Genomic DNA, 12096 nt, shown 5'->3' on the forward strand with positions numbered 1-12096 from the left:
TCTGGCTGTGTGTCTGGGAAAGTTAGAGAACATAGCGACACACCTGTTTCAGTCCAAAACTTTAGGTTTTATTGAACTATTTGACCTTTTAAATGTCAACGGTAGTGCAGGATGAAGAGGGAGACTTTGATAGGTTGGGTTTGATGCTCACATGGGAAACAAAGTACAGCAACCAGCAACACAACCAGTGGTAAAACTGAAAACCAAGAAGTTAGATCATATGACAGTAAACTAATGTTCTACATATATGTTTAAAAAACTACCGTGTCTTATAACTATTTAATTTGTACTTTCATTCACAATCTGACATGAGCAAAGTTCGGAGGTCATGCCAAATACATCAATGTAAGAGCAGAGACCCATAGTTTGCTTGGGGTTCACTTGGGGTAAAGGCAGTGATAGAAAAGTGAGGGGAGTGGGGGAAGAGGTGATAAATGAGGAGACAAATAGATATAAACATGGAGAGAGAGAGAGACATACAGAACTAGAGGGGTGTGAGAGAACGAGAGAGCGATTTGACGAAGATATGACACACAAGCGTCATCACGTCTTGGTAAACTGACAAAGGAACATCTTATTCAACATAAGAGCACAAAAACACAACAGGGGGGGGGGTTCCAATGAAAGAGGGCTTCTCTTGCATAAATCATTCAGGGGGGAAATATTATCCTGGGATGAGTCATCCCGCTCAGGAAAGACGTTGTTGATACAAGTTGGCAGTTTACCTGCTAATATCTGCTGGTGTCGCGGCGCAGCGAGAGCTGTTAGAGATTACTTACTGAACTGTGGACACCGGGTTTATTTTCATGGCTAGGATTTATTAGACAGCATTAGGGAACTCCCAAACTGGCTTGTTAAATGGAGGATCTTTCAGTCGCACACGTATAAAAGGAGGCACACATGTACGTAGACACATACAGAGAAAAAAAAAAAAAGCCTGCATACATATTCATGTAAATGGTGGTGGAAACAAATGCACTCACATACACATTTGCAAACACACACACCAACACACACACACAATGTGTATGAAAGCATTCTCTCCTGTCTCACCATACGTCATTTACAGAACAGTTGACCGCAGCTTCCTGGTGTTAAAGCCAGCAGCAGCAGCAGCAGCAGCCAGCATTCTTGCTAATCACCCTAATTAAAAGTGGTTTTAATGAGCGGGGAATCCCTTTCTTTCTTCATCCCTGACTCCATCCCTCCATCCAGGCTGAGGAACAGTCATGCTCTCTCCATCCCTACCCTGTATGACCAAAGGTCAGCAGACAGCACCAAGACATTACACCGCTGAGGTGTACTGCCATTAGAAGGGAGGAGTGGGTGGGAATGTTAAGGAGAGAAGAAAGGGTCTGGGAGGGAGAGTATCGGAGGATGAAGCAGGTGGAACTGTGCCTGTTGGCCTAAATAGAGGACGAGGGGGAAGGGAAAGGCAAAACATGAAATGGACACAGATAGATGAGATTGCTTCATGATGAAGAAAGTAAAGGAGCAGCATAGTTTAACTGATAAACACTGGAGAGACAGCTAAGATCGTCCCACCCACCCATCCAGTCTAAAATCAGCGCCGGTCCTCATGTCTGTCTCTCCAAACTGGGACGTGCTGACCGCCATCTACTGTACAAATACACTGACTATACATAAGTACCTCATACAAGCCTCAACCATCCCTACAGCTCTGTGCCGTACCAGACAAACACAGATAGACGTGTGCACACATGCCTGAGAAACACAAAGCCTTTTTTCTTCTTTACAGAAAGCAGACAGGATGGCACGGCAGAGGGATGAACAGGAACATTGTGTTATGCCACTGTTCACTAAGACATGCAGAGTCACTTATACAAACAAGCATGCACACAGACACCGGAGACAGCTGTTGTTTCAGGGTTTTTTTTTGAGGTGGCTCCACTTTACGTGTTGGGGTTTTTAGAAAAGTGGCTCGGATGGTGCTGAATGAAATGGATCCTGACATATGGAAATGGCAATAACACACACACACACACACACACACACACACACACACACACACACACACACACACACACACACACACACACACACACACACACACACACACACACACACACACACACACACACACACACACAGAGGCAGACACAGAGCAGCACTTTAAAGCACTTCAATGTTTTCCTTAGGCATCTCTGACATCCGCGAGCCCTCATTACAGATCTATGGACATCATTCACGGAGCCACACACACTCCACAGTGGAAGCCTGTACTCATAACCACGATGTGAGTGATGCATCGCCAGCCAGAGGTTGATGTACATCGTCACCTCGGTGAGGAGCACCTTCTCCAAACACTCAAGCTTCGACAGATTCTACGTTTGAATGCAGCGTCAAAGTCAATGTGCGAGCTAAAATAATGAACTAATGCATTCTGAATTACGGTTTTAAATCAGAATTCATTTTGATCCCAAACAGATCGGTGCACATAAACCTATACCTCCATACACTCCATGCTCTCACTTGCCAGTGAACCAGTGCATACGAGCATATCCTCGGCACACTAATCTTCAACCTTGACACTCGGGGAACAAAGTGGGTGGTGGGGAACGGGGTGGATGGAAATCTTCCTAAAGTGAAATGCATTTCTGGCAACGCTCGGGTAAGATTAGATAGGATCGGAGACGTTGATTTACCGTGTCGGTTTCTCCCTGGCAGCCGTTATCTGACCACTGCCTGGCTGATTTATACCCCGGGATGCACTGGTATCAATTAGACGAAACCTAAAGGAGTCATTACCTAACTAGCTGAGGCCCCCGAAGACTGTCTGGGATGGTAAGAGTAATAGAAATAATATACTGTCACTCACCACAGAAATACACTATCCCTCACCGCGAGACCACTATAGGACACTAGAGGAAACTGGTTTTCTCGCGGGGGACACCGTCGGCCAAAATGGCACAACACGAGGAGCCGTGCGTCATCCAAGCACAAGTAACCGAGGAGCGTTGATGAGTTACATATGGGTTCAATGACAGTTTCAGCACATGAGCAAACACAGCAGATTATGTGGAGTAAAAGTGTTTTCCTTTCTCACCATTCTGCGTCCATTCATAGGAAGACAGGCGGAGGTAACGCTGCAATCCATCGTATTCCTACAACGGGGAATTTTCACAGTATGCCGTTCCATAACCCAACTTAAGCCTGATGGGTCGTGACAAATTATCGGGTTTTAGATCGAGTTAAGGCCATCTCATTTCATACAGCTTCGGGCTCGGTGTGGTTTTGGTTATTTTCAAATGTAATTTAATAAGAAATCGCTCTCTTTCTCTCTCCGGCTGCTCCAATGGCCTGTGTCTGTGTGTACATGTGTCTGTGTGATATGTTGCAAGTAGGACATCCAGTGCCCAGCGGGAGAAGCTAAACAAACAGCAAAACTTGACTAATGTATTACATTAGCCTGGCAAACTAACGCTCAGTACTGGATCAAATAAAGCACAACTTTGCTAAAGGGAGGCTTCTTAAAGTCTCCACCGAATCCAGGACAAGCTTCTTTATTACGGAACGCCGTGAACTCAAATGACCCGATTGTGATCGCAAATGGATTTGTTGTGGATTTTGAGAGTTGAGGAGGCCAGCCATGGTCATCTGGTCAGTAGTGGGAGAGCAGGATATGGATTATAGACTGTATAGTGGATGTAGTCACCATGTCATGTGCTGCGTTCCAGAGAACTCGGAGGGCGGGATTTTCCCAGTTGGAAATGTCCAATATCTGACCTCCAAACGTTCCAGGTGCATGATGCCAAAAATAAAAGTCATGTCCGACTGTGCAGGCTCCACATTTTTAGCGTTTTACCCGATAACTTTTGGGCAGAGAAGAGAGACGGTTTAACATAACCAGCTTCCTAATAACATGGCAACATATTTTGACACCAATTTACATACAGAACAGGTTTTATTGTATGTAGTAATGTAATCAAATGCATGCATCACACAACTGCTTCCTCGTGAAGTCATGGTGGATGGATAGGCCACAAAAAAGCTCTCAACTTTGAGTGGCGTTCATTGTGGTGAGGGGTTTTGGAGTTTGAGTTGTCTGGAATGCAGAAGCTCAACCGTACAATGAACAAGACATCGTTCGGCAAGGGTCTTCCAATGATACAATTAACTTTCATGGATTGAAAACACACCGTGAAAAGGGCTAAAGACGAAACCAAAGACGGACAACAGTGTGTCCTGTCAATCACAAGGTAGCCCCGCCCTAAAGCATATCCTAACACATCGTCTATTTGACCCTAAATGGGGTCATAATTTACTGAATGAACATCATGCTGTATTGAAACTAGATATTGAGACCATAAACTAAAATCAGACTACTACCAACACATAACGGTCGGTCAGTTTAGGTTCAGGTCCAATATGGCACTAAAAGCCGGGCTCAGTAGGACCAGGTCTTGCATGGGTACATGGTGGGTTCAGGCCTTGGTTTAATGCCCCGTATTGTCCTCTAGCACCTGTTGCATCATAAACATGATAGAAATGAGAGAAAAGGGTATATTTTTGCACAAATTCCTTCAAACTAATCCATAAAGATGTCACAAGGAAATACATTCAGGTTTTAAGACCAGATATGAATGAACACGGTTTCTAGGAAGTGTGGTCCCAATGGTTGCTCATGAGGGATGTTGGGTCTCTGCAGATTACAGAGCACCGTCTAACCTGGCTCACTATGAAAAGTGTGTTGAGATCGTTTCTGTTCTGGTTTGACAGTATATGAATAAATTCAGTCTGATCTGATGGATCAACCAGGCTCTACTTTCAGCCACTAATGTTCCACAAAATACGTCTCTGATAATCAACTACGACAACCTCACACTTCACCTCTCCAGCCAACTGACTGCAATACAGCTTCATCTTGTCTCGGCAGCCATGTGTGTTCCCAGATACCTTGCTGGACAGTTTCTGTCCCCCATGTCTTCTCTGTGATCTATTTGTATTATTAATGCATTGCAAACAATTTACGAGTCGGGTTAACTTGCCAAATCGCAGCGGGGTGCATTTTTTCAAATATAAATCTCTGCATGTTTGGCTTTTGCTTCTTCCTGACTATTGAAACAGAAATAATAAGATAGATGGAAGAGAGTGACTTTCTTTCAGCAGAGTAAACAAACTGACACGATCGTTATTCAGACATTGGCCAGGGAAACAAAATAAAAACTTATAAATAAATAATGGGTAGCTTTTACTTTGTTCCACGAACAGAAGTTCTCCTTTACAAAGTGTGCTGGAGTAAATCACCATGAAGAAGTAGGGGGTCTGCAGAGGCAAAGGACCGAGAAGAAAGCTTTGTGTGTGTGTGTGTGTATGTTGTTGTATGCATGTGAAAAAGCGTGCACTAGAAACATAGTCTGTCGATACATGTGTGTGTGTGTTCTAAGGAAATCGGGGGCACTCTATGGGCAGTCTGATGGAGAGCTGAGAGATTATGGAGGGTCTTGTTTCACGGACCTTAAGACATATGTTCTCTCTCTCAGCCCCCCCCCACCCCTGCCCCCTCCTGTCTTTCATTGAACTATAAATGCCCCCCTACCTTGGGGAGTGGTGAGCCGTGGACGGAGGGAGGAATGCGGAGCTTCCACTTGCTTTTCATTAACACAGGATCTGGTAACACACCTCACTGTCAACCTAATCCCCTCTCTCTCCATCTTGTCCCCTGGCAGAGGGGGGCTGCCATGACCAGGCACAGAGCCCCAGATGTTCCATGGATGGGGGGTTGGATGACAGGGTCTTCACCCCTATTGCAGCTATGGATGTAGGCTGATGAAGACAGGGCGGGGTGGGGTGAGTGTAATGACATATACTGAAGACCCCGGTTACTGCTCACACATAGTAGTCGCCCTTTTCCTCCTGTTGCTTCCATTATATATACTTTCGTCAACTTTTTTGGACAAACCTTTTCCCCTCATCTCCTCCTACATCAAATCAATCACTTATTTCCTTTCTTAACCTGGATTTTTCTCTTTTTCTCATCATGTTTTGATGCTTTTCCCCCCCCTGACTCCTTCCCTCCTCTCACATTTCTCCATTTGTTTCTAGTTCCATCTTCATTCCGGACTCTTCCTCCCGTTTCTCCTTTGCGCACTGGCATCAGGATGTGGTCCATCAATCTCAGCCTGCCACTGAGGACCAGCAGAGAAACAACAGCAGCAGCAGCAGCAACAGTAGTGGTGCATACTGTAGAGGTAGTCATACTACATTCTCCTGCCTTACATCTCTCATGTACAGCCTCTCCCAGGGGGGTCATTCCCGCTGACTTATTGTGGCAGCTCAAACGCTCAACCTAACGGAATGGGAATCCTAACCTTTATCTTCCTTTAAAAAAAAAAAAAAAAAAAATTCCAAGGTATCCGTTTTCCGTGGCGTACACAGCGGACTGGAGGGGCCAGAGTGCTGAATGATGGAGGCGGTGCAGCTGAGGCTAAAAGTCAGCAGATACATCTATTGTCACCAGTGATCAGTCTGCGTAATTGGAGACAGTTTGTCTCCTTTTTCGATGGCAACAAATCTGGAAACACTATGGGAAGAAGCCCTCGGGGAAAATAGCCGTACGTGTTGTGACAAAGATCTATAAGAGTGCTAAAGTTAGCATGAGAAAAAAAGGAACAAATGGGTGAGACAAACATGTTATTCAGCCGTGTACGGTCTGACATCTGGATTAATATACCTTTCCCCATTCAAATAAAAGACCCTCTCTGCGGGCATTTGGTGCCATGTAACCTCGGTAATCCTCCGCTGGCAACGTGCGTGGATATGATACCATGTGACGTTCCAACATGCTCCCAGAGATGAGGCAAAAATATGAAATATCAGGGTCTATAATGAGATCTACATACAGGATCTTAAACCTGTCAGGTATTTCACAGACCACTAAAATATGATATATGAGGAGGCGAATGAAACTTTAGCTCCGCATGATGACAGCATTAGTTTTACGGCAGTTATTATAACGTCTTGTTCGGAACAGATATACATGATGTTATGTTTTTTTGGGCCGTAATAACTAACAGTATTTCAAGCCAAGCGGAGCCAATCGGAGGAAGAATGATCCAGTGGATGTCAATAAACACCGGTGGGCCTGAACCCAACATTTTTATTTGCTTCTAGTAAAACTGTCTTGCGAGAAGCGGAGGCGGTGCTTCAAGGTGCTGGGGTAAACAATATGACTGTAAACTAATCCAGGAGTTCTGCAGAGCAGTGGTTACGCTAGACATTGTTTTGGTCAAAAATGTATTACATCCTTTGATTTTTTTCATTTTTAAATGATAATAAGACACAAGTGTATTTAAAGGCGAAGGATGTCATTCTAATCCAAAACAGTTGTTGTTAAATTCAGCGATACGTGTGCTGAAATCTCTTGTTCATACACAGCCTGACTCTGTTAATGTGAAACAAGCAAAGTGGATCAGACGAGCCACTAGGGCTGCACCCAATGACATTTATTTCTACATTCAAAGCCTCTGTTTCTCTGACTGTGAATACAGCTGCGAGTCTGTTCCCACAAACAGCTTGGGACTGCAAATGTTGTTTTCGAGAGTTAAATGCCAACAAGTAATAGCTGGATATTTCGTTAGATTAGAACATGTTGGGAATTTTGGAAATGAAATGTTTTGAACTTTGAGATTCTCTGTTTAATTTACAGTGTTTATGTGCTTTTGTGTTTTTACTATACTTGTTTTCAAGCTAGATTATACAGGGCATGGAGAGAAAGCATGAAAAGAGACAAGACACCTACTGTGTCACTTTCTCAGACGGCTTCTCCTGTCCGTTTTCATTTTGTTCTGAAGGCTAAACCCACACTCTGCTGCCACACTGAAGACCGGACACACCAGACCCTGAATGTGGGCCTTTCTGACCCTGCAAGCAGTCGCTTTACTGGGAGGAAATCCAGCAGCATGCGTCTCCTTGTGCAGCAGTGGTGCAGCTGCACCGGTCTGGCTCTGTGGCCTCTAATGGTTACAGATGTGCTGCAAGGCCCCCTGTCCCTAAACACAACGACCGGCCTTCAAATGTTTCTGTCACTGCTACAAAAAAAAAATCAAGTCAGTGAAGAAAAATATTTGATTAACACGACATCTGGTGCAAAGCAAGAGACGTCACTACACTCTTAGGAATAAGGGTTCCAAACGGGTTCTTCCTGAAGGGTTCTCTATGAAACTTAGTATTCCGTTAAGAGCACATTTCTTCCAAAATAACTTCCTTTTGTTGAAGAAAATAGTTCTTCAAGGATTGTTGAAAGCATGAGTGTTAAAAGGGAAAGTCCACAATCCTTCCCACACCCCCCAAACTGGGACTGTGAACCAGGATTGTTGCCCGTTAGGGTTCTAGACGAAACCCTTGGAATATAAAAGGGTTCTCCGTAGACCTCCAGGGAGGGGTTCTAGATGACATCCTTGGAATATAAATTATTCCAGGTAGACCTCCAGGGAGGGGCTCTAGATGACATCCTTGGAATATAAATTATTCCAGGTAGACCTCCACGGAGGGGTTCTAGATGACATCCTTGGAATATAAATGGTTCTAGGTAGACCTCAACGGAGGGGTTCTAGATGAAACCCTTGGAATATTAAGGTTTCTCGGTAGACCTCCCCTAGGTGGGTTCTAGATGAAACCCTTGGAATATAAAAGGGTTCTCCATAGACCTCCACGGATGGGTTCTAGACGACACCCTCGGAATATAAAGGGTCCTCGGTAGACCTCCCTAGGTGGGTATTACATAAAACCATCGGAATATAAAAGGGTTCTCCGTAGACCTCCACGGATGGGTTCTAGACGACACCCTCGGAATAGTAAGGGTCCTCGGTAAACCTCCCCTAGGTGGGTATCACATAAAAGGGTTCGCCATAGACCTCCACGGATGGGTTCTAGATGACACCCTCGGAATATTAAGGGTCCTCGGTAGACCTCCCTAGGTGGGTTCTACATGAAACCCTTGTAATATAAAATGGTTCTCAGTAGAACCCCCTGAGTGGGTTCTTATTAGTACTCCTAGGTGAAATGGTTCTTGACGGAACCTCCATTGAGTGTTCTGGATGCAACCATTCACAGATGGTTCTATGTATAACCATTTATGTTGAGTTCCCCTATATAGAAAAGGCGAAGAACCCTCTATGGTTCTAGTTAGCACCTCTATTCTCAGAGTGTCCACATAGTGGGGGCATCTGAAAGCAAAGTGAGTGGGCGGGGATTCACTTTCATATTAGTGCGATTGTCTCTAAACTCCATTTCTTTTTCCATTGCACACGCAGTTTCAACTGTGTTTATGGAAGTCAACACATCAAAGATGGATGAAAGCTGCAAAGCTGGTGAAAATCAGAGCAGGCAGCAGTGCTGGGTATTGTGTCACTGTGCAGTTATGCAGATTTGAGTAAACAAAGTGCAAATTGTTTGAGGTTTTAATTAACATTTTCGACAATCATTTTATCTGAAGTAACCCAATATAACAACATCTGTCAAACAGATGCAGGCGCTTAGGGAGCCGGCTCCGGCTCTGTCCTCGTCCCCTTGCAACCCCAGTCAGCAGAGGATGTGTTGCTCAGTGGTATTGAGGTACAAACCATCCTCTCACAGAATTATGAGTGTTCCTTGTTATTTCCCTTCATGTGGCATGTCAGCCCCTCACTCTCTTTTATCTCTCAGTTTCCATCTGCTGTCCAATTTGAAAGAAGTGCCAAAATAATAGCAAAAAAAAAGGGAAACACAAACCAAAAGAATCCCGGCTCATCTGTTACAGGCGCATCGGCTCACACCCAACAACACGGAGGAATTGGAAGCCTTTTCATTTACATTAGCATTAGGAGTTCTGATTGTTCGAATGGAAACAGTGCGATGCCTCCTGGATAGTAGTTCGGTGTTGATGATGAAGGCAGGGTTCGGTCCTAACACCAAAACAAACATCTTGCTCGCTTTCTCACACTCACGCACACATAACACGAGAGTATCGTCCTCTTTCATTAAAACACACACATACCCTTGCAATCAAATACACACAACAGGTCTCACAACAGCTTAAGATCCAAGAGTAACACAAACATCTCACTTTACAGTTTACTGACGAACCTTGTTTCTGGCAGATAGGGACTTTGCTAGTGAGTGAAAAAAAAACCACACACAGCAACATTTCAAATAATACTGAAAGCAATGGCGGTATTTGGTTCTCATTGTGAGTAAATGACAGCGTGTCAAACCGTCCAAAATGGCAGAGACATCACATAATGTTCAACAAACAAGGGCGGAAAGTGGAAAGTTTGACTAGGCGGTGATGTACTCACCAATATATATTCAGAAGGGATTTCTTTCTCTTTATTCAACCTGCTGTTTAATTGGACACATGTTACAGATCTTCAGCTTCATCCTGAATACATTTTAATGGGAATGAATAGCAAATACCACGGTGTACAGCCCTTTAGAGTCTGTCCACACCAATATTTGTTTCGTTACACGATGACACAGAACAATTTGTTCTCCGCTGCATTTTTGTGTTGGATATTTTGGAGCTCTGTGTAACTGTACTTGATTTTTAAAGGGCCTGGATCGGTTCCTGTTGGCACACACGGTGAGCTTGGGTACTGGGCAAATGACACACCACCACCACCAAAAAAACATAAAAAAAACATGTATATTTAGTGTAGAGCATTACTTAGTCTTGTGGTTTCTTTTAAAAGATGATGAAATCCGCGAAATGGGGTGAAGTCATTGCAGTTGTTTCCAATGCAGCTCCACCTGTTTCAAGTATTTCCTTGAAACAAGTGGCAATGTTTTGCAATACAGCAGAATAAGATGGATCACATCACTGGTTCGATTCTTTATTTCCCATTAAGAAAATAAAGTAATAATAAATGAAGTCACTTAAGTTCCAGGCCCTCGTTACTTTGAAGTGAAACAACATGGGTCATACGCTGAGTTTAGTAGGAGGTTGGAGAAAAGAATGTTCCAACAGTAAGTTTAACTTCTCGTGTGCCAACACAAGCTTATCTCATACAAAACAAGTATTCCATCACTCACCTTCCATCCTCGGCCCCGACTTCACGTTCAGACTCCCCGTCATGGCCGACACTGTCGCCGTCACGCTGGGCCTCTTTGGATGGGCCTCCGTCTCCATGACTACGACAATCTGGGCAGTGTGGAGAGCGACCTTGTGGAAGGACAGCGCCAGGGCCCCGAGGCCGCTGGCTTTACCCAGGGCAGAGGGCTGAGGGGGAGCGTCTGAGCGGGAAGGAAAGGCCCTGGGCTGCGTCTTCGCCGGGGAGGAATGAGGGGTGCAGGAGGCGGACGGCGGTTTGCTGGAGGCGTCCCACGTGTGGTTTGGTAGGACTTTCTTCAGGTAAGCTTTGGCCTGCTCCAGCTTGGCCAGCGTGGGGTTGATTTTCAGAGGGCGTGACAGCTCCACGTTGAGCTCGGCTGTGGAGACAGATGGAAAGGCAGAAAATAAGACAAAGAGATAAGTAAAGAACGATTTCACTGCGCTGTCAGTAAAACTGCACTCTCTATGGACGTATGGAAGTATTATCTCATCCAAAATTGGGGAGTATCTCTTGTGCACGTCCCGACTTACATAAATCAAGTGCTAAATGATTTGGGAAGGCAATAAAACATGAGTGTGGAGACAAGTACATGTGTGTGTGTTCAGTTTGTTTTTGTGAATGGGAAATTAATGTGTAAATTAAGAGTGCTAAAGCAGGTCCTTATGAACTACCGGTATGTTAAACACCAAGACCTTGTCATTTGGAAATCCCCCATAAACTGGACACAAAACATTTGAGAGTATTCTGTTGCTTTCCAACCCATGGACAACTGCATGGTACCATGTCACATGAATCTCCTTTCTTCTCTCCTAATCCCGACTAGCGGCTGCCTCGCTGTAACATCCGAACGTGACACTGCGGAAAAGCACAAAGTCTTTTTTTTTTCATGCCAGCCCACGTAAATCCAAGACTCCTCGGATCTACCTCTCCCTTCCTCTCGCGCTCCGCTGCACTGCAGCCTTCAAACACTTGACTGGAATTTACAGAGACACATGAATTAACTCAATGGCGTTTTACACCACTTCCATTATCCCATTTTTCCACT

General features: G+C 44.6%; 2 protein-coding genes across 3 annotated transcripts in view; one reads left to right on the top strand and one right to left on the bottom strand.

Moving 5' to 3' along the window:
• Positions 1–12096, top strand: part of LOC311024283 (polyadenylate-binding protein 1A) — a 477590-nt gene that overhangs the window by 142557 nt on the left and 322937 nt on the right. The window lies entirely within an intron of this gene.
• Positions 1–12096, bottom strand: part of vps13b (vacuolar protein sorting 13 homolog B) — a 317809-nt gene that overhangs the window by 70962 nt on the left and 234751 nt on the right. For both annotated transcript variants that reach the window (XM_084026605.1, XM_084026606.1), the window contains exon 38: positions 11032–11427. In XM_084026605.1, coding sequence (XP_083882731.1) covers positions 11032–11427 — 396 coding nt within the window. The remainder of the gene's footprint in view (positions 1–11031; positions 11428–12096) is intronic.

The sequence above is a fragment of the Eutrigla gurnardus genome (genome assembly GCF_963514095.1).
Source record: "Eutrigla gurnardus genome assembly, chromosome: 14".
Lineage (NCBI taxonomy): Eukaryota > Metazoa > Chordata > Actinopteri > Perciformes > Triglidae > Eutrigla > Eutrigla gurnardus.